At 35.1% G+C, this 22,290-nt stretch overlaps 1 protein-coding gene across 1 annotated transcript in view; it reads right to left on the bottom strand.

The window, feature by feature from the left end:
• Nucleotides 1–2,460: 2,460 nt before the first annotated feature.
• The window catches only part of LOC149570519 (uncharacterized), a 115,427-nt gene continuing 95,597 nt past the window's right edge, over nt 2,461–22,290 (bottom strand). Inside the window, exons 7-9 of the mRNA XM_089823116.1 lie at nt 3,181–3,395; nt 2,960–3,068; nt 2,461–2,840 (exon numbers count right to left, since the gene is read on the bottom strand). Of these exons, the coding sequence (XP_089679242.1) occupies nt 2,778–2,840; nt 2,960–3,068; nt 3,181–3,395 (387 nt within the window). The 3' untranslated portion in view covers nt 2,461–2,777. The remainder of the gene's footprint in view (nt 2,841–2,959; nt 3,069–3,180; nt 3,396–22,290) is intronic.

Raw genomic sequence — 22,290 nt, 5'->3', positions numbered from 1 at the left:
ATTTAATTTTAATAATCTTATTTCCAGTTCTGATTTATGTGAGCAATTTTTGCGTGGAATTTCAAGAAAAGTGGAAGAGATGTTGCGTAGAGCTGAATTTGTTACCACTTGTGAGAAAAGTTACTATCGTTGCACTATATCTGGAAGAGACGGTGAAGGATAATAACCACATCAACATCGGTATTGGATATTAGCAGATGCGTGAAGATTTCACTATACTCTTGCTCTTGGACATGGCCTTCCTGTGTTTAAAAAAAGTTGAGTCTTGGAGGTGGACGGTCGTGGATTGAACCTGACAAAGCCGTATAATAATGAAGGTCAACATTAAGCCCTCGAATGTTAGCTTTCTCGAAGCACATGCATTTCTCTAACTGTTACAGGCTTTTTCCCGAGTTAACATGGCGGCCTATGGATGAAGGATTAGCAGAGGATATGCTAGATCACGGAAGGAAGACAAAGGGTCATAAGATTATAAAATAATAAAATAAGTTTGGACTGTGAATCTGAAGGTTAAGGCATGGCTGGAGGATGAGAAGAGAGATGCTCATTCCTAGTTTTGAGGCAATAAGTTTACTTGTCACGAGCTGTGGAAAGAGAGTGGAGCATGAAATGATCTCTAAGGGGTCTTCTGTTATTTGAAAGCAGGAAAAAAAATTTGTGTAGTCGTGAAGGAGAGTGAATGCTAGCTTGTGTGGTAATTATTCAAGGTAGCTACGATTGCAAACGACTGGTGTATTTTTTGGTAGTGTAGACTGGTGTTGATCTAATTTTGATGAGGGGCGGAGAGGTGGTTTTTGGGGTTGTGTTTTTTTAACTGTACAGTTTTGTTGGGAGCACTAATTGATAATGGTGTTGTTTGGTTTGGCTCATTATGGACAAATTGCAGCTTGAAATATAGTTGTTCAGTATGATGTTTGATATGGTTTTCTGATTTTATTTTTGATACCATGGAGAGTTCAGTGTCATACTTCAATGGAAGTTTTTATTTGGTAGTAAGAGTTATGTTGTCACGAGATGGTTATCTTCGTGTGATATGAAGATGTTTGTAATTTTTCATAGATTCCAGGTTAGAGTGTTGACATGAAACAAGTTTTCTTAATAGATTGTGCTCTTTGGAGCATGTGATCTTCTTTTGTGGAGATGTTAGATTATGTTGTCATGTTGCCATGTTAGTGGGAGGTTGTTCAGATATGAGGTTGCAGCATGAGTTGAACTTCAACTGAGAGATTGTTGGATATGACGTCCAACTCTTCATTTCATCTTACCTGACTGTTAATTTCTTTGTTTGACTCTTTGTCTTCTGTTGAAGACTGTTGTATAAATATAATTGCTCTGCTCTCGGTGTGGACGTAGCCACAGTTGTAGTGAACCACGATAAATATGGTGCACTAGTCTTGTTTGTTTTTCATTTTACTTATAATTTAATTTCTCTTTAATATCCCATATTTACAGAAGAATAAAGATCCTATCAGAGTTGATTCATGATCAATTCAAACATTAGTGACAAATGAACAAGGCACATAGCCAAATCCAATTAGCAAACTGTTCAACCAGCTCATGAAACTTGTTCACAGTATGTTACCTATCATATCAGCACAAACTGTGACAGATAATTCTCCAACACCCCTTTGTTAAACTTGGAAATATTTTTAAGTTGAGAAGGAAAATGATGTATCAATATTTTGTAGTGAAGGAAAATAATGTACCATACTTGTGCAAAATCTGTATGCGGCAACTATGCTTTTTTCAATGCAAAAGTGACAAATGAATTTGAGGAGTTAAAGAGGCAGCTTCGGAGTAACATAGGTTGACACCACCAAAGTCATAACAGAGAGAGAATCAAGATCAAGCCCACTGTAGTTTTCACCCATGACGAGTCGCGATTGAGCAGTCATTTTAACTCTACCTGCATAATTCTTCTAGGGCCCAAGAGAAACATATTATTTAAAGAAATGTACAAAGAGAATACATGTCTTCAATGAATGATTTAGCTTATTCGAGGATAAGGAAAAATATTATAAAGAGGGTTTAGCTATTCACCAAAGGAGATGAGCAGAAGTGGAGGGAAAAACGATGAAACCACATGTTGTATGCAAATTTTAATATTACAATAACAATATTTATTAATATCACGATGTTGAATTATGTATAAAAGAACAATGTTCTTTGTTTATAAACATTGTGATAACTTTATTTCATTGCTTATAGGGAAGCTACAAAATGGTACAGACTCCCTCTCATAGTATATCTGTTTCATCTTTTACAATGACTAAATTCTAGTTTTCTTTCCAGCAGTAGATTAGCTTCACGAGAAATTTGTAAAGTATACAGAGCAATATAAATATCGTTAGACAAAAACCCTTCTTAAAAGATATAAATATTAGGAGTGAATTTTTCCTCTAGATTAGAAATAAATCAGGATTCATAATCGGCTGCAAGCTTAGAAATTTGAGTTATAAGTTCTGCTGAAGAAACACAACTGTGTTCATTTTATTGGTCCAAAGTCCAAACAGATAAAACACTAATAGTCAATGCCATTTATCACACTGAAAATAGAATGGCAGCACAGGCAACCAAAACTGTTTATATATGGTACAAAGAGCCATCGATGATAGAACATGAACAAAATTCATTTCCTTTCTTTTAGTAACTATTTGTTACACTTAATTAATATGAAGCCCAACACTGCCTAGCTATTAAAGAAAAAGAAAATATATGGTCTCACAATAGAACAAAATTGCAATACTTCAACATATTTACTTGGAGCTGTCATATTTTCAGGCATTAAACTCTTTTGAATCTGTTTGCAGAAGTCTCTGGTCAAGAACCATGTTGGGTACCTGGGAGTCAGAAGAATATATAATGACTGAGAATCTAAATAAATGAGAATCGACGCAAGATCCAAATTCTTCACCATCAAGAAAGAAACTAATAATGAATATTGTGGTATATGCATTACCTTATCTCCAAAAACGATCTTTGTATCATTTGCAACAGCCTCCATAAACTTTAATTCCAAATATGCTGGAGTTAACAGTAATTTGTTTGCCTCGGCTTCCTTCTTAAACCTGGCACAAAAATGTGATCCACAGTTATGTTTGCTTAGACTCCTTATGGTCAAGGCTCTACTTGATCCAACAAAGAACCAACCGTATATATCATGGAGCTGTAGTTGCATACTTGTAAAAATTAGAATCTGCAATACTTTTCTCTTGAGCGAAGTACATTTCATTTTCTATTTTTTGTTGCAACTTGATGCTTTCTTTTTCCATCATCCGTTGCTCCATGAAAATCTTGCTTACATGTGCATCTTTCTCAGCTTCTGTCACTGCCTTCAATTTTTGTGTTTCAGCCTCCTTTTCTGCCACCTTTTGCTTCTCTATTTCTATGAGAAACTATGTCATGTGATCCAAACAACCTCCATTAGGATCAAGCAGAATATAAATTCATTGTCAATATACAAACACCCCCTAGATCATTTCAATCATATCCATAGTTAAACAAACCATCAGTCTAGCTTAGGAGGGAAGAAGACTTAGTGTACACTAGAAAATTTAGAAACTGTGATATTAAAATGTTTGTTTCACGTGATATTTAAAATGTGTCCTGCAAATGATAACATATATTATGTATCTAGAGTAGAGTGGCAAAGGCCCATTATAAAGCAAAGATAAAAAAATTACCAAAGTTGATTTGCAATCGAATCAGACATAAATGAAAAACTATAATACAAGATTTTGATTTTGATCATAAAGAATTGGAACATCACAATGCCATATATTCTATCACCATATGTTCAACCAGCTCATGAACCAGTTCCTACTAAAAACCTATTAGATCATCAAAAAATGTGAAATAATTCTCAATATATCTTTGTTGAAGACATACATATTTGAGGGATTTAGGAAACCAATGTATTATATTCTCAAACCTGTTCAAGTTTACTGCAGCACATGTGCTTGTTCAATGCAAATTTGACTCAAGTACATAGTCAAAGAAAAAGAAAAAATAGCTACAAGAATGCAACAAATTGGACCTGAATATGCACTTTCTTCAGGAAATATTGAAGTTTTGACAAATGGAATCAAACTATTGTGACGTGACCACAATCAAAGTAGGAAACTTAGCAGAACCACGGCCAGTTTGATGTTAACCAACAATAAGAACATTAAATCGTAATGTCAACTGAACTACTAACATTTCAACTTCCTAAATCTGGGAACTCTCCTAGGGTCGGGAAAAACCTATCATCCATGGAAATATATAGAGTAAAAGTTGAATTCAAAGTATGATTTGATCTATTTAAGGATACGAAAAAAAATTGGTATTTCATTTAAGGAGAAAAGGCAAAATTAGAGGGAAGAAAGATGTCCCACTTCTTGTACTTGTCTTTCCAAGATAACAAAAGAGGTCACAAGGCCCTAGTTATTATTATAAGACTTGTTCTTCCTTTGCACTGGGACTTCCCAAGATAAAAATTGAGCTGTGTGCCATGGATATTTTTCTCCTCTGAAAGAAAATATCATTTCTAATATAATTAACAAGTAGCAACTAATATTTAAAAATTTATTAATTTGAGTCCTTATTGAAGAGTTTACATTCAGCATTCTTGTAAAATTGTGAAAAAGCATTATATTCTTCTCTACTAAGTCATTATTTGAGTTATGCTTGTGATATTTACCTTCTAGTCTACTTGATGTAGTTTTTGATAAGTAGGATACACGAGCAGGGCAAAATATTGAGATGATCAAAGCATCAAAGTTTCTTGAAAAGATTGTACCAATCTGAATTTAAGGATCAACTCAAAATAACAGAAAAATTATAGTAAGAAACACATGATAAACAAAGGAAGGAACAAAAACTTAATGTATAGCATAAAGTTTGGCTTTCTTGAGGCTTACTAGGGCAAGCTAACAAAGTTAAGCTACTAAAATACGAGCCTTGCACAACTTTGATGGCCCTAGGTGAAAACACATCCAAACTTGATCTGTCCTTTTCATGGAGATGTACTCAATTATTAATTGTCATAGCTTGAAGCTCTATGAGCATCCATGCTAGATGAAGAAGATAAACATGAGAGACGTACTCAAAGGACATAAGGCTAGGAAAGAAGACAAGAAACTCAAAATGGAGTCAAAGAAACAACTGAGATCACAAGTTCAACCAAACAAATTTGTATTCAAAAGAAAGTAAGAATAGTCTTCCCCTCGCCATTGCAAGTATTTAGCAATAGTCCACAGGGACAGATCCCTCCCACCCACCAAATACCCACATCCCTGAGATGCAGGGACTTGGAGGGAATGTTCCCCAATCATCCTACCACTGCCACTCAAAACTTGGAGATGTTTTTGAAATATCCCCTTCATCTAAGGACACTGTGAAGTCCGTAAGACATCAAAGGAATCCCAAGGGTCTCCCAACAATTCCAAGTACTTCCAAGTGTTCCCTATAATAGAATAAATCAAAATTTATTTTATAAAATTATCTGTTAATTATGTGCAACAAGCCCTAATAGCGTATAGCCTCAGCAACACCCTTATAACACAAAAAAATTACAAACAGGCATCCAAGCCTCATTCTAACTCAATCGCAAGTTTAAACCACAAAGTTGAAAGTTGCAAGATCAAGTTGCCACCATCAGAAAGATTGCTTGTGAGGGCATTAGTATTGAGTTAATTGATAAATAGTGGCATCAACGCAAGATTGAATTAAAAAATTCAAAGCAATATTCAAGCCTCAAAATAGGCTTCCTTCATGACTTTTGAACTTTGTTTATTGTTCAAGTCAATGACTAATAGTAATTATGAATTACTAATTATAGTTGACAAATTTAGTAATTAGGGATTTACAATTTACATTGTTAAAAAAATTAATTTTAATTCATTATATTTGTTTTAAAAATAAATAATGATCAGATTTTTCCTTGTAATTTTATAATAGCAATATTAAAATGTCCATGTTTTTCTTAAATCAGGATTGTAACTTTTTTTGTAGTCTCTGCTTTTGCTCTTCCTGCAACTTGAAATAAGAAAAACAAGCATGAAATCCTCATTTGACAAGGTTAAGAACAAGGATTCCTATATCTGTATCCTCTGCTTATGTGCTTCGTGTGACTTTAAGAAAAATAACAAGAAAACCTCAGTCTTAATCCCTGCATTATGTGTGGTTTCAATTTTGGCTTTTATAAATCTTATTATTGTTTCTTACAATGTGGAGTATGATAGCTAACAAAATGAGTGAAGATGAGGTTGAGCCTCATGAGGCTGGAGTTGAGGAAGAAATTGAATTTAATCACGCACCTAGTAATCCAACTAGAGGAGCAAAGGATTAAAGAAAGTAGTTGGAAGTGCAAATATTGGTTACCCTTTCAGAATACTACAAATATATGCTAGGGTCCCTTTGATCTAATGTCCACTTTAAAACAATTCACAACTAAGTTAAAGTAATGCCTAGAGCATCTGAGGCTGCTAGGTTATGGAAGCACCACTTTAGTAAACTTTAATTTTGAGAAGTGTTACTAGAGTTAATGCCCATCGCCTCCTTTATTTTCAAGGCTAAGGTGTAGAAGGATGTGATATAAGGCACAAGTTGTAAAGTTCATAAGACCTTTCCTTTTTTCAGCCAACAGTTTTGCTTAAGTGGATAAAAATGCATGAACTCCAATTTCACTAAGTAATATAACTCAACCTATTGCAATTGGAGAAAAATTCTACACAAGTTATAATGTGAAAAAACAATAAGAACATTTAGTAAATAAAATTTGCTTACTTGTAGCTCATGATAGAATTTTGATTGCAAGAGGTTAGAGAAACATATAACTTTTCCATGGAGATACCACCATGTATGAGCATTTGTCTTGTTTTTTCTCATTGGAGTACAAATAGCATGATCTTTTGACAAGATAAACCTACCATTCTCACTCCACTTCTAGATTTAAAAAAAAACCTTTAAAATGCTTCTTTTACCCTTCAACAAATTCATTGTCTTTGTACTATCTAGTTCTCTACAAATAAAGATCTTTGTATTATAACAATTGGGAGACAATGCAAATGCAAAGAAATGTATGTGTGTGGTCAAATTGTTCCAAGAGTCGATAACATTTTTTTCACCCTTGGCCAAAACATTTTACTACCATCATTCTCCTTATCTACTACTATGGCCTTTGCTTTTCACTCATGGAATCTTTTCATCATAGATTTCTCCCAAAAAATAACCAATCTATACTAGCAAACCTAACCACACTCATAATTGATGCAAGAGCATCCAGGGTGTAAGAGCAATCTTGCATCACTAAAAAAAACATTGCCCAGTTTTTCAATAAGGGCTATCTTTGTGCAAAGTTACTATTTTGGGAATTTACTATTTATAGTAAATTATCCGTTGAACTTTAGAATGTTCTAATTTCTTCCATAAAGAATCACTTTAGTTATATCAGCTTGTAATGTCCCCTTCTCTGCGCTAGCCATAATGGTGCCTAGTTGGTCTATCTTTCCATCCGGACAGGCTAACAGCATATGATTTAGGATACCAGCCAGTCACAGGAGTTTTGGTCTCAATTGAGGAGATTTTAAAAAGGAAATTCTAAGGTTAAAGTCACATTATTTCTAGGTTGCATGGGGAGGTTACCTCCCCCCCCCCCCCTTCGGACCAAGGTAAGTTAGAATCGGTTCGAAGTTCGGGCCTAGTTCAAACTTGGTTTGACCAAGGTGTGATTTTTGCACTCCTAGTTCGATCTAGTTCGAACCCAGGCGAACCACATCAAAAAATTCAAACCAAGTTTGAACAAAGTTTGAACCTGCAGAGACGTACGGCTTGAAAGGTGTTTAATTTGCAATTTTTAATAATATTTTGGCGTCCATAAAACTTAAAAGGTGTTATTAATTGGTTTTGTGCCCTCCCATTGTCATTTTATGTTTCTAAAGAGGTTATTTTGTCTTAAGGGAGAGCACATAAGTTTTTGAGCAAGCATCTGGTTGTGCAAGGAGGAGTTTGAAGAATGATTTGTTGGTGTTCTTCAAGTGTTTGTGCATCATTCATACACATTTGCAAGCTTGCAATGGCTAGAAAAGGTAAGATCTTATTCCATTTGCTATTGTTTTTGTTCTAGTTTTTTCATTTTTCCGTTTCTCTTTCAATCTTCATATATTCTTTTGAATCTTTTCCACTATTCCAAAATTTATCATTTTCTTGCATATAAATTATGAACATGTATCGAATTTCTTGCCATAGGGAAAGGAATGTCATCTACCTCTTCATCAGTAGGCAACACTGAACAAAGAATGGAACCCAACTCTGATTCTCCACTATGGAAGTATGTAGACATTTTAAAACCCCTTCCAAGAGGTGGTGCATTCTGTTGGAGATGTCGAGGATGTGGTGTAGAAAGAAATAGGTTTTATTATCATGTGGTAGGTCATTTATGTGGTTACATGGGAAAAGGAGTCAAGAAATGCCTTGGCAAAAAAGGTGCCCCTATACCAAATCAAACTATGTTAAACTATATTGAAGAGCATGAGGCAGTAGAAGAGAGAGGACACAGGGCAGTAGAACACAATAGAAATGCCAATAAAAGTAAAAGAGCAAAGGGAATGTAGCCCCCCCCCCAAATGTTATAGTACAAAACCACCCATCCTTTAGTACTACAACAGACACTGATACTAAATCTGTCCCCATTGTACAAAAAGAAAGGGGTCACTAGAAACTACTTTTCAAAATTAGGGTCGAAAAATTGCTGACATTAAGGTGGGAAGGTGTTTGTATGCAAATAAGTTGTCATTTAATGTTCTCCGCACTCCATTTTGGAAGGACATGTTGAGGGGTGCCAATGAAGCTCCAAAAGGGTATTGTGGCCCTAGGGATGAGAAAGTGTGCGCCACCTTGTTGGATGACGAGGTCCAACCGATTGAAAATCAATTGAAGCCCATAAAGGACTCATGGGTTGAGATAGGAGTGACAATTGTTTCAGATGGCTGGAAGGATTCCAAGAACCATCCCTTGATCAATGTCCTTACAGTGTCCCCTAAAGGGGCAATGTTTCTGAAAGCGGTGGATTGTGAGGGCAAAGTAAAAGATGGGCCATTTAGTGTTGATATCCTAATTGGGGGCAATTGAACAAGTGGGTGCAAGAAACGTTATCCAAGTCATAATGGACAATGCAAAAATTGTAGAGCAGCAGGTTTGTTGGTTGAATCACAATATCAATATATCTTTTGGACACCTTGTGCAATCTATTCACTCAATCTTATGCTACAAAAGATTGGGAACCAAATTGAGTGGATCAAAACAAGTATGAAGATGCTAAGGACATACAATGTTTGTCACAAACCACCACATGACTCAATCTCTTTTCAAGAACTACTCAAAATTGGAGCTATTGAAGGTAAATGAACTTGAACTCTATTTGAATTTAGTAATTTAATTTTTAATAATTGACAAAAAAAAAAAAATCATGTTTTGCTTGTGCAATGTGTACACTTTTCTCTAAAATATCTATCTAATAGTTCTTGTTTTTTGCTCTAATTTATGTCACAAGTTGCTGAAACCGTTTTGCATCACATATAATCGTCTTAAGACGACTTGTGCAAGTGAAAGATGCACTTCAAGGTATGGTAATCAGCCACAATTGGAGTGTATGGAAGCAAAAGAACACTGAAAGGGCAAACAAAATAAAGGATAGGCTATTGGCTGAGTCATGGGAACATGTCGAATATCTCCTTAAGATCACCGTACCCATTATGAGCATGCTTAGGTACACTGACATGGATAGGCCTTGCCTTGGAGAGATCTATGATGGCATAGGCTCAATGATTGAGAAGAACAAGCAAATTATAAATGAGAAGGAGCAAGATCCACAAGAGACCTTTTTCAAACAAGTGCAAAAAATTATTGATGAAAGATGGAACAAAATGACCACTCCATTACATTTGCTTGCCTATGCCTTGACCCCCAAATACTATAGCTCACAATATTGTGATCTACCAAGAAGGTTGCCACCATATAGAGTTATGGAAGTGTCCAACGGGTACCAAGTAGCATTTAGAAGAATATTTCCTGATGATGATATGAGAGATGTAATCATGGATGAGTTCATAGAGTTTGTCAATGCTAGAGGTCTAAGTAATGATGCTCTTCATCATTGGTTCAATAAGGATGCTAATGGTTGGTGGTACCTCCATGGCCAAAAATTCCAAACATTGCAGCCCTTTGCAATAAAAGTTATATCACAAGTAAGTTTTATTTTTAAAAAATTAGCTCACTTTATCTTCAAAAGAATCATGACTAGAAAGTGATTTTAATTTTTTTATAAGATTGAATTAATTCTTTTTTAATTGCTTACCCTATGTTGTCTTTATAGGTTTCTACTTCTTCTGCATCAAAAAAAAATTGGAGCACCTATTCTTTCATCCACTCGGTGAAGCACAACAGGTTGCAATCAAAAAAAGCAAAGAACCTAGTATTTCTGCATAACAACTTGTGCCTTCTTTTGCACAAGAGTCAAGAATACAAACAAGGGGAGACAAAGAAGTGGGATGTAGGTGCAGAGATTGCGGACTTGGATGCTTCCACTGCTCAGCTTACAGTTGATGATTTTGATGACTTTGATGTCAATACCATTGTTGATTCTGCTGCTGATCTCATTGGCCTCAGCACAAGTAATGCTAGAGAAAAAGAAGATGAAGAAGATGAAGATTGAAGAACTTAGAACTAAGCGTTTAGAATATTAATAGATTTTCATTCCATTTGTTAAACAATGAGCGTGAAACAATGATACTTGAACTTGATATTTTAAATGTTTTGAATCTTTGATGTTGAAGTTGATTGAACTATGTTACTATATGATGGTATGATCACTATGATTACAGATTTAACTGTTTATGGTGTTTTAAAGTTTTTGTTGTTTAAATGTGTTTATGCTACTATGCTACATTCTAGTTTTAACTCATGCTTCATAAAAATGTACATACATACATACATACATACATACATACATATATATATATATATATATATATATATATATATAATTTTTACATATTTTTGTACTAACAAACCCACACCTCTTTCCAAAATTTTGTCAAACTTGTGAACCAGTTCTCGAACTTCAAACTTGGAACCGAACCCAAACCACCAACTTAGCATTATCTTATTAAGTTGAATTATAAGGTACTTTATTATTTAAAGTCACTTTATGAAAAAATGACTTAAGTGACTAAAAAACAAAATAGTCTTTTATCCCATATTGCTAAGTTGTTCGTATCTCTCCTCACTTTGAGATTATAAAAGAAAGCATTTGCAATGGGATTGTTACCACGAATATATGATATTTCTACAAAATCCTAAAGGTTGCTTAAATGTGACTGGATATTTCCTAAAGACGAAACCCCTTAAAGAAAATAGTGAGGCTGGATGCAAACCTGGCACTCACATTGTACTTTCAGAACTAAGGACTGGACTGATACGTTGATCTCAGGAGATTATAGCTCCATAGCAGAATGGTGATAGAAGTCAATAGAGCCTAATAACACACACAGGTCATTGTATTGGTAATTGGAGTTTGGACGACAAGGAGAGGTCAGTCACCCCACGGCAGAATAGAAGTCACCTACGTAAGTACCATTCCCAATTTCAGTTAGGCTGTAACAGCATTGTGTAACACCAAACTACAGTAGTGGAATACGTAACAGATGGGAGTAACTGGACAGCATTCAGGTTTTCTCCATGGTAAATCCTGCACGTGATTATCTCCATCCAGTAGTAGCAGGTCGGGATTAATACCAGGCATAACTCACAAAGGTTGAAGGGTCTGTAAGGACGTTAGTATCCTTGGTAGTGATTTGAAGGCAGCAACTCGGCATCGAAGAGACACCCTCACCATTTCGCCAGGCCATATACCAGCATACGCAAGCCACAGTGAGTCCTAGAGAGAGCGGAGGTGAATAAGTTTCAGTCGGGTTTAGCATGTTACAGGTGTCAAACGGCATTTAAGACCTGATATCTGGACGTGGCAGCTGGGAGGACATTCAGAGCACAATCGGACCTCCATATTGATACTCACTTTGATAACGGGTCTGTATGATAACTACCCAGTCCGCATTCTAATCACTGTATGTTGATTATTATATGAAGTTGGAAGTTTGTCACCAGCACATTGTATAACAGTTGCTGGTGTATAAGCATGGTTACAATTCATTATTGCAACATTGTGTTTTCGAACCACCATCTAGAGACTTGTTAAAAGGCACGATTTCGTAGTTTAGCATTACTATTTCATAGCATTTATGTTAGCAATCAGTGCAGTGGCATGACAGTAGTAATTTTTCTTAAGGACTTGTTTGCATAACAACTGTTTGACAAAATTCTCATTAGTCCAAGTTCCATATTTCTGATCAAACCCTGCAGAGATTATTACACAGCCTACCATTAAAGTTTCATTGCAAGATAAAGTTTGGTTTCGAAGGTATTGAAAAATGTTGGTTTTGGCAAAAGGGTACAAAAACTTTTAACTCAGGTTTGAAGGCTTTAGAAGCTCCGAAAAGGGGTCAAACCTTGGCATGAGTGGTGTTTCATAACTCAAGCATGTATAACACTTCATGCCATTTCCAAAATGGGGTTCTAATAGTCAACGAAATCAACAGATGCACAGTAATGGTATCCAGAAGTTGCACTACTTAGAATAGAAAAATAAAATTCCTTCAAAAACTCATTTGAGTTCCCAAAGTTGTTATAGGCCTATTCCAATGTTGAAAAAGATAAATAATAGAATTTTAATAATGGTCAGTCTGAAAGAGGCCCATAGGGTTATGAAAGATAGTTCTGATGGTGTTTGTGGTGGCTCTATCTTGCAGATATTTGTAATGAAAATGCCCATGTGGTTGTAGCATCATATCTCTAAATATTGTAATGTCATTTCAATGAAAATAATAGAAAGCAAGTTTCATATTCTTGCGATTGTTCGATTCTTACAATTTGTCATTTATTTCTCTGCTATGTTGTGTGTGTTTGTGTTATCAAGGAGAGTACCCTTCATCAAGTCGTATCAAAGCAGAAGTTTCTCAGAATGTAGACAGATCCTGAACATTAGGCAATTTGCATCAAGACTGTGATTGTGGGTTTGAGTGATAAATGAAAAAATGCTTCTAATGGAGCCCAAATTCTTGACCCCCGATCTGCATGACGTTTCGTCCATAGCTATCCATCCTTAAGGAGATAATCTAATTGTTTGGAGCAAGCAAGGCAAAGTATATTGGTTCAATATGGATCCATCAAAAACTTCTTACAGAATCCTGAAAAAATCATTCCAAAGATGTCCTTGTTATTTCTTTTCATTGTTTGACACAAGAATGTAAATGAAAGAGGGCATTACAAAGTGCACATGCCCAAACTGTTATATTGAGCAGATAGTAAGGAGGATAGACTGGAAGCGAGCAATATCCAAAGACTTTCTCTCCAGCGATGAAAATATAGGAGAAGAATGTCCACCAAAGACGTTGAAGGGATTTGCTGCCAAGAAATTGCCATCAAAAATACAGAATAACATAGTTTGTTATTTATTTCAAATCATGCATTGATATAAATATTCAGACAACAACAATATGTGTACAAGTCAGAGATATAAGACAAGGATAAAATGAAACACATACTAGAGTGGATAGTGCGGATAAAATAAATACTTCAAAAGCCAAACAAATTGGAAAAGAATCTTTTACAAACAATAGGGATTGTTTGGGGCTAATGACATGGAACAATGACAGATTGTATTTGCCATAAAAGCCTAAGATATTATACTTCATCAAAATGACAAACAAATAAGGAGGACCCGATGGTAGAAGACTATTTTTTTTCGCAAATAGCATGAAAAATATGCTGGACTTTGTCTTCGTTGAAGAACTCTATGTTCTATGCATTTTTTTGTCTACCGCGATGATTGAGATCTCAGTGGCAAAATTCTCCAGAACCACTAAAGCAATGGATTTGTATTATTCATTATCAATCTTATTTAATTATCAATATCTAACGAATGTTATGTGTTTGATGCAGGCCTGTAATGCGTTAGAGGGAGTTTACCCATGCAATAGGAATTCATATGCGATGCCACATAAAAGACTGAAGAAAGGATGTCTTTATTTGAGTTCAGCACCTATTATATCTAGCAAATAAATATGAAGAAGAACATATGTGATGGAAGATTCACGTACTTAGCTTGGATTATTCAAATTGAACTTTCGTACTCATTAAGGATAGAGGCATTTACTCATCAAACAAGAATTTAAATCTTTAGCAATCGATTAGTTATTTGTATAGAAGAGGTGTAATGTTCAGTGCTCTATAAATATAAGATGTAAAATCAAACAAGGGGATCAATTCATACAACTCATATTACTCCCAAATTTTGGTGCATATCGAACACATTTGATATATTATATTCTTTCATTGGAAAAGAAATAGGTTTTTGAACAAACCTATGGACATTGAATTATTGAGTAATTTTATAAAACATGTCTTCTTACCTTTGTCCTTGAATGATTTGTGATTTTTGAAATCCTTGTTACCATTACACTTGTGACTTTTCTTCTCATCCTTGCTTTCTTTGTTTGGGCACCTGGCTGCAATATGACCAATTTCTTCACATGAAAAACAGATTAGGGGAATTTTACCTTTGTATTTTCCTCTGCCTCTAGAATATTTTCTTGCAAGTAGAGCTTCAACAACTTCAAGATCACTATCAAAACTTTCCTCTGATTCTTCTTCACTTTCTGACTGAGTGTCCTTTATTTTCTTGCCTTTTTCCTTAAGTGAAAGCTTGGCCTCAAATGCAGATTCAATATTCTTAGAAGTTGGAACATAATTGTCAAAGTTATCTAGCTCAAAGGCTATCAATCTTCCTGCTAAGGTCTCCAAAGTTATCTTAATCTTCCTGCTAAGGTCTCCAAAGTTATCTTATGATTTGTCTCACACCTCCTTTCTTTAATAGCAGATACTCTAATTGCATAGATAGAAAGCAATGTTCTGAGAACTTTACTTACAACAATTTCTTCTTTGATATATCTTCCAGAAGCTTTGATTGCACTGACACTTGCTTTGATTCTTTCAACATATTTGGCAATGTTTTCATCTTCTCTAATTCTCATTTGATCAAATTGTCCTCTAGGGCTTTCTACTTTGGCTCTCTTGACATTGTCATCACCACCATAGATGTCTTTTAGCTTATTCCACATAGCAAAGGCGGATTTGCAATCTTTGATATCATCAAATTCCTCATAGCTTAGAGCAAATGCAATATCTATCATCATGGTGTTATGGTTCTTTTTCTCAGCAATGTCTCCAACAGATAATGTACCAATGGGAGTTGTATATTCTTCATCAAGGTATTTCAACCCTGAATCACCAATGGAAGCCAGATGAAGTCTCATGAGTCCTTGCCATGCTGAAAAGTTCTCTGTTAAGCCTTGGAATTTCTCTCTTGTAAGTCATCTTGATCTTTAGCTTAGATCCTTGAAACCTTTCCTGCAAGCACCAAAAGCTCTGATACCAATTGTTGGAAATATAGATGGAGTAACTGAGAGGGGGGGTGAATCAGTTACCACAAAAAAATATTCCAGATCCCTTGGATGTTAATAAAACTGATTGCTGCTGACATTCAGTAAACACACAAAAAATGTTGTAACTCGGTAAAAGCAGTGTGATCTATTTATCGCTGATCTTAAACATTCACAGTGATTAACTAGAAAGCATAAAAGAAATAACATGAACACATGAGGCACCAGGATTTAACATGGAAACCCAATATCAGAAAAACCACCAATGTAACTAGTTACTGATTTTCACTCTTCTGAAGTGAGCCCTATTAAGAGCCAACCTGGTTAAAGGTTACAAAACACACTGTTAGGTGTGACCTTGTTAGAGGATTTAATCACCCTGTTAGGAGTGGCCTTGCAAGAGGTTTTTAGAACAATTCAATGGAACTGTCACCTTGTTAGAGGATTTATAACTGGCTATTAAACCAACTCTGTTAAGAGATTTTGGAATCACTGCTACAATGGTAAGAAAGTAACAATGAAATGACTTGAATGAGATGCAACTAAATTGCTGATTACAGATCTTTGTTCTGCTTCATGCTAGATCCTTCGTGATCAAATATTACTTTACTGCTTCACAAGGATATCTGACCTTCCTTCAAGTTCGCTCACATTTGCCTTCTCACTCAATAAAAACATTTACATACTCACACACTTTTCTTCTCAATCAATCAATACACTTGCATTCTCTCACATACATTAGAACCTCAACTTGACCTTATATTTATATTGTTTAGATTATCAAGTCGGTTCAATTACAAATTACAATGACCAATAATCATTACCACAGTCGGCTGGAATCAATACTTGAAATAATTAAACTTCATATCCCAAATCAACAAAATCCTTCATTGGCCGACCCTGCTTGGTAAACACTGTTCCTAAAATGATTTCCTATGTTAACCAACAGAAGCTTGGTTAACACTGCGAACTTGCAAAATCCTTTGGCAACCGAGTGAACTCAATGAACACTGACTCTGACCAACTTTCCTTAGTTAACCATGAGAACTCAGTTAACACTGCTTTCTACCATAATTTCCTTCGACACCCGAGTGAGCTCGGTAGACACTGTCTTTGCAGAGTAATCTCCAGGAATGCTTGGTAGACAAGGAAAATTATCTTGCTAACCAAGTGAGCTCGGTAAACACTGACTGATATTTGTGTAACATCAAAGACAACACACAATTAGTCAATTGTAGCCAACACAAGTGCACCCGCCTTGGCCTTGCAGAGCCAAAAGTGCAGGGAACTCAAATCATTGTTCAATTCTGTCAAGTTGGCCAAAACCAGTTGGATATCCCAACATCAAGTTGGCAAGACTTGTAGGATTTCAATTTGTAGAAACAAGCGCAAGCATTGCAAGAAGAGTTGCATAGAGGTGTCAATATTAGGGAAAGGGATGAAAGTAAGAATGCATTAGTAGAATAAGGACAAGTTAAAGAAGAGCAACCAGAAGCAATTAAAGACCCTGAGAGAGATATTTCATGGTTATTTCCATAATTGGAAAGAGACCTAAAATTAAAATTTCCACATTTTTTGGAATCATGAATCCAAAAGAACTAATTGATTGCATCAATAATATGGAAGGGTATTTTGAGTATGAAGCAGTGGTAGATACTGAGAGGGTTAAATATGTAAAGGCCAAGTTGAAAGGTCTTGCCAAAATCTGGTTTAAAAAAGGTTCACTTAGAAAGAAATAGAAGGATAACAAAATGGGATCGGATGGTGGAAAATTTGAAGAGACAATTCATTCATGTTGACTACGAGCTTGATTTGTTGAAGAAAATGCAAAGGTGAAGAAAACGGGAAGATTTGTTCAACAATAAATAGAAGAGTTTTATCGAGTCCTTATCAAAACAGGTCATTCCAAAGCCAACAAGGATAAGGTTACCTATTACATAAATGGGTTGTGACCAAGTATTTAACAAAAGCTGATAATGATAGAATGACTACCATTGAGGATGCATATCAATTTGCTTTGAAGGTAGAACAGAAACTCGACAAGAAATTTGAGAGTAGACAAACTGGAAGAGGTTGTAATGGAAGATCTGGTGGACAATCTTATGGAAGCCAAAATGAAGACCACAAAAAGAATGATGACTCAAGTAGGTCAGAATCAAAAGGGAATTCACAATCAAAATAGGAAAGACTAAAGAGGAAAGGGAAGAGGGCAAAGACTGAGTAGAGGAGGTTTTTAAGCAATGTGTTTCCATTCTAGAGGACATAGAGCTTATGAATGTCCCCAACATCAAGGGAGAACAAACTAAAGACCAGACGATAATGTACGGTTTGCATATGTAGACGAAGATGTCAGGTCATCACATTCTGAAGATGTTGAGAAAGGAGAGGTCCTTGTCACCGAAACAGCCTTGCTAAATGATAAGAATGAACAAGTGCAATGAAAGACATTGTTCCACACAAAATGAAGTTAGAAAAATAAAACTTTTTTATATTCTATTGGACATATTGAAGTTAGAAGTCATATTGAATATCATATCATGTTGCTCAATGTAATCATCTTTATGATGAGATACTCATACTTTTGATATCTATGACTATTATTATTTAATATTTATTTAATAGAAGTTAAAACTCTTCCATTTGGTCATTCAAGTATTTAACATTTTAATATTTATTGTTAATGTTCAATGTTCAATGCAACGTTCAAGTATTTAAAATTTTAGTAAATTAGTATTTTACATCTTTATGTATTATATTGTTATACATATTTTCATAACTATCATTTTAAGCACAACATGTATAGTATATAGTATATGCAACCTCCCCTCCTCCCTCCCATCCCCCACCGTCCCCAAATTGGGGCCGCTCTATACCCCCTACCTAGAAAACTTGTACCCTCGTGCCAACATCCCCCTATCTCCCAAGATGGTGTATCCATGATAATTACTATCCTAATGTAAACACAATAGATCCAATTATTGTGTGAGAAAGATATCACCTCATTGTGATATCAAGAGTTATGGCATATCCACTGATATTAAGTCCCATGATATCCACCATAATCGCATGAGAGAAGGATATCACCTCATTGTTGTATCAAGAGTAATGGCATGTCCATGAATACCAAGTCACATGATATTTATCATCACTCACAATATCTGTTATGATATGTGCACAGGCATGTCCATAAATACCAAGTCACACGATATCTACCATAAGGATATTTGTTCATGGCATATCCACAAAGATTATGTCACTAATATCCACCATGAATATCCCAATTATATAACTCATTATGGTTATCCATAAACATCAGTTCACATGATATCCACCATTGAGTTGATATAACTTAAGAGATATCAATTATCATGACATGTCCACGGATATCAAGTCAAATAATATTCATCATGATAGAATGATTAACTACTGTAAAGTTGTCACCTTACAATAGCAACCAGAAGTACAAGTGTTCATCATTTAAAGATTACCACCTCTCAATGATATTCACATGGGCACATGAAGTCATGGAGTCACACACATGACAATAAAAGAGTTTACACATTAAACATCTTTAAAATTTATTAGTACAACAAATAAATATTGTTGAGACTCAATCTCAGATATAATTACATTTCTACCATACCAAGCCTACCTCTAAACTATTCCACCTTTGTCTTAGATAGAGACTAGGTTAGAATGTTTGTTGTTTTTTCACTAACACTACTATATCTCAGCTGGGTAATATTTCTCTTCACCATGTTTCTAACATAACGGTAAGGAATTTCTCTGTGTTTTAACTTTTGATATGTCATGGAATACAAAATTCATTGAAAACTTTATATAACTCTAGTTGTCACAATGAATAATAGTTGGATCCAATGATTGTCCTAATAGTCTAACAAGAAGTTTTGTTAACCATACAACTTCTCGAGCTCCCATAGATGCTGCAATGTACTCAGCTTTTGTGGAACTTTGTGCAACTGAAGATTGTTTTCTACTAAAATAGGAGATCATAGTTGATCCTAAATTGAAACAATACCCTAGAGTGCTTTTTCAATCAACTATACTTCCAGCCCAATTTGAATCATTATATCCATGCAGATTTAGATCTTCATTATTATACTTTAAACCATATCCAATTGTATCACACTCGTATCTCAGAATGTGTTTTCCTGCAACTAGATGTAACTGTCTTGGCTCACTCATGAACTGACTAAATGCATTTACTGCACAAAAAAATTTGGTCTAGTGTTGACCAAGTACATCAAGGATCCCATCATCTACCAGTAGAGAGTGGAGTCTACTGGTTCTAGTTCGTTGCAGCTTCTTTTAACTTATGTAAGTTTGTTCCCATGGAGCAGTCATGGACTTAAAATCAATCATTTTGAACCTTTTCAAGATGTCAATAGTGTATTTTCCTTGATTGCAATTGATACCATTAGCCTATTGCCATACTTATAAAACAAGGAAATATTGCAGGAGGCCCAAATCCTTCATGTCAAAATCTTGTTTACATTTGTAATGAGATGATCTTCTCATGTAATCAATAAGTTGTCAATATAAAGAATGAGAATCAACATTTCAACATTTACCTTGAAGTAGAGATTAGGATCTGCATCATTCTTCGAGAAGCCTAAGCTTGCAAGATAGTAATTTGTTCTCTCGTACCAGGCTCAAGGAGCTTGTTTAAGACCATATAGAGTCTTCTTCAATTTGCAAACATGAGAACCATTATCATGTATTGTGAATCCTTCAAGTTGCTCTAGGTATACTTCCTCTTCTATTATATCATCAAGAAAAGCAGTCTTCACATCCATTTGGTGACTTTTCCATTCTTTTGATGCGGTAATAGCAATCACAACCTTGAAGGAGGTTTATCAAGCAACTAGATCAAATGTTTCTTCATAATCAATTCCTTCCTTTTGACAAAAGCCTCTAGCAACAAATCTTGCTTTATATTTTTCAATACCACCATCTGCAACATGTTTGATTTTGAAGAGCCATTTAGAGGAAACGCTGATTTATCTTTTGGTCTAGGTACAATGTCCCAAACATCATTCTTAAAATAGATTGGTATTCTTTTGTCATGGTATATTTCCAAACTTGATGTTTGAAAGCTTTCTCAACATTAGAAGGTTCTGATTTGATTATTTCACTCATAAAGGCAAGATAACTGAAGTATTTATGAGGTCTTTTTCTTTCCCTGAAGGTTCCTTTTAGTGCTGCATAATTTTCAGCATTTTCAAACATTTTCCTTGCCCATAGAGGCATTTTTGATTCACAATATTGTCTCTAGGCTTGTCAATAGAATCCGTAGGTTCGTTTTGAATATCATCTTCCATATGTTCATGGATTTCCCTCTAAATCTCGTAAGCATGATCCTCTTCCATATTTTGAGGGGACTCTTGATCTTCAATATCTATTTCGTGAATGTTTTGGATCTTTAAATGCAACATTTTCTTCAAAGATTACATCTCGACTTAGCTCAATTAATTTTTTGCCCAGGGATATAAATCCTATAGGCTTTAGATGTTTCACTATAGTCAACAAATATTCCCTTTTTCCCTAAGGATTCTAGTTTGAATCTTTTTTCTTTGGGTATGTGAATCTAAACAGGACAACCAAAGATCCTCAAATGGCTTATATCAAATTTTATCTCTATAAATGCTTCTTCAAGGGTTTTGTTATCCAAAAGGTACTAAGGATGTCTATTTTGAATATAGACAGCAGTACTAGCAGCTTAAGCCTAAAAAGAGATATTAAGGTTTTGGTCATGCACCATGGTTTTGGTTGCTTCTACAATTGTTCTATTTTTCCATTTCCATTGCCCCATTTTGTTGAAGGTCATAAGGAACAATAAACCTCTTAATCCTAGCATTATTACAAAAGGTTTTGAAGTTACAAAGATGTATTCCCCCCCATTATCTAATCTTATGGTTTAGATTCTTTTACCTAACATTTTCTACTAGAGTCTTGAATTCCTCAAACCTCATAATGACTTCATCAGACTCTTTACATTTCAAAAAATATATCCATGTTTTTTCTGGAAGTCATTGACAAAATTAACATAGTACAAAAATCCTCCTAAAGAGGTTACTGTCATAGGTCCACATAAACCTGAACGAATAAGTTTTAATACATCTTTAGATCTACTTTCACTATTATGAAAGGTTCCCTTGGTGTTCTTTCCCAAGGAACACCCTTTCAAGTTCCTCCATGTTCTTGTTTAGGTTTAAGTAGACCTATCACCATTTTCTCTATTTAAGGTAGAGCATGAAAAATGAGGATGCCCTAATCTTCTATGTCAAATCTCACATGTATTAGAAGATTCATGAATGAAGGCTTAAGAAAGAGAAGTGCAAAGTTTGTATAAGCATCCATGTCGAACTCCTATACTGTAATCTTTCTTGATGTTTGAATTCTTGGGCCATGCAAGAACTTTACCGTCCATGAAGGTAATTCGATGTCCTTTGTCTTTAAGGGTTGAATGGCAACCAAATTGCATTTGATACCTGGTACAAATAATGCACTTGGCAATTGGAGAGAGATGCTTGATTTTAATTGTATAGTGCAAGTTCCAATTCCTTTCACAAGGTACTTGGAATCCATCTCCAATGGTAATTTCCTCATCTGAGTTTTCAACTAAACTATTTAGGCATTCTCTAAATCTTGTGACATTACGAGATGCTCCACTATCAATTACTTATGTGTTAAGACTGGGAGACACATGTCTTGATAGTGATTGTAAAGTTTT

Source organism: Cupressus sempervirens, chromosome 3 (genome assembly GCF_028749045.1).
Source record: "Cupressus sempervirens isolate cs-2001-9-10 chromosome 3, ASM2874904v1, whole genome shotgun sequence".
Classification (NCBI taxonomy): Eukaryota; Viridiplantae; Streptophyta; class Pinopsida; order Cupressales; family Cupressaceae; genus Cupressus; species Cupressus sempervirens.
The sequence above is the reverse complement of the archived record's forward strand: the minus strand, read 5'-3'. Positions and strand labels throughout refer to the sequence as shown.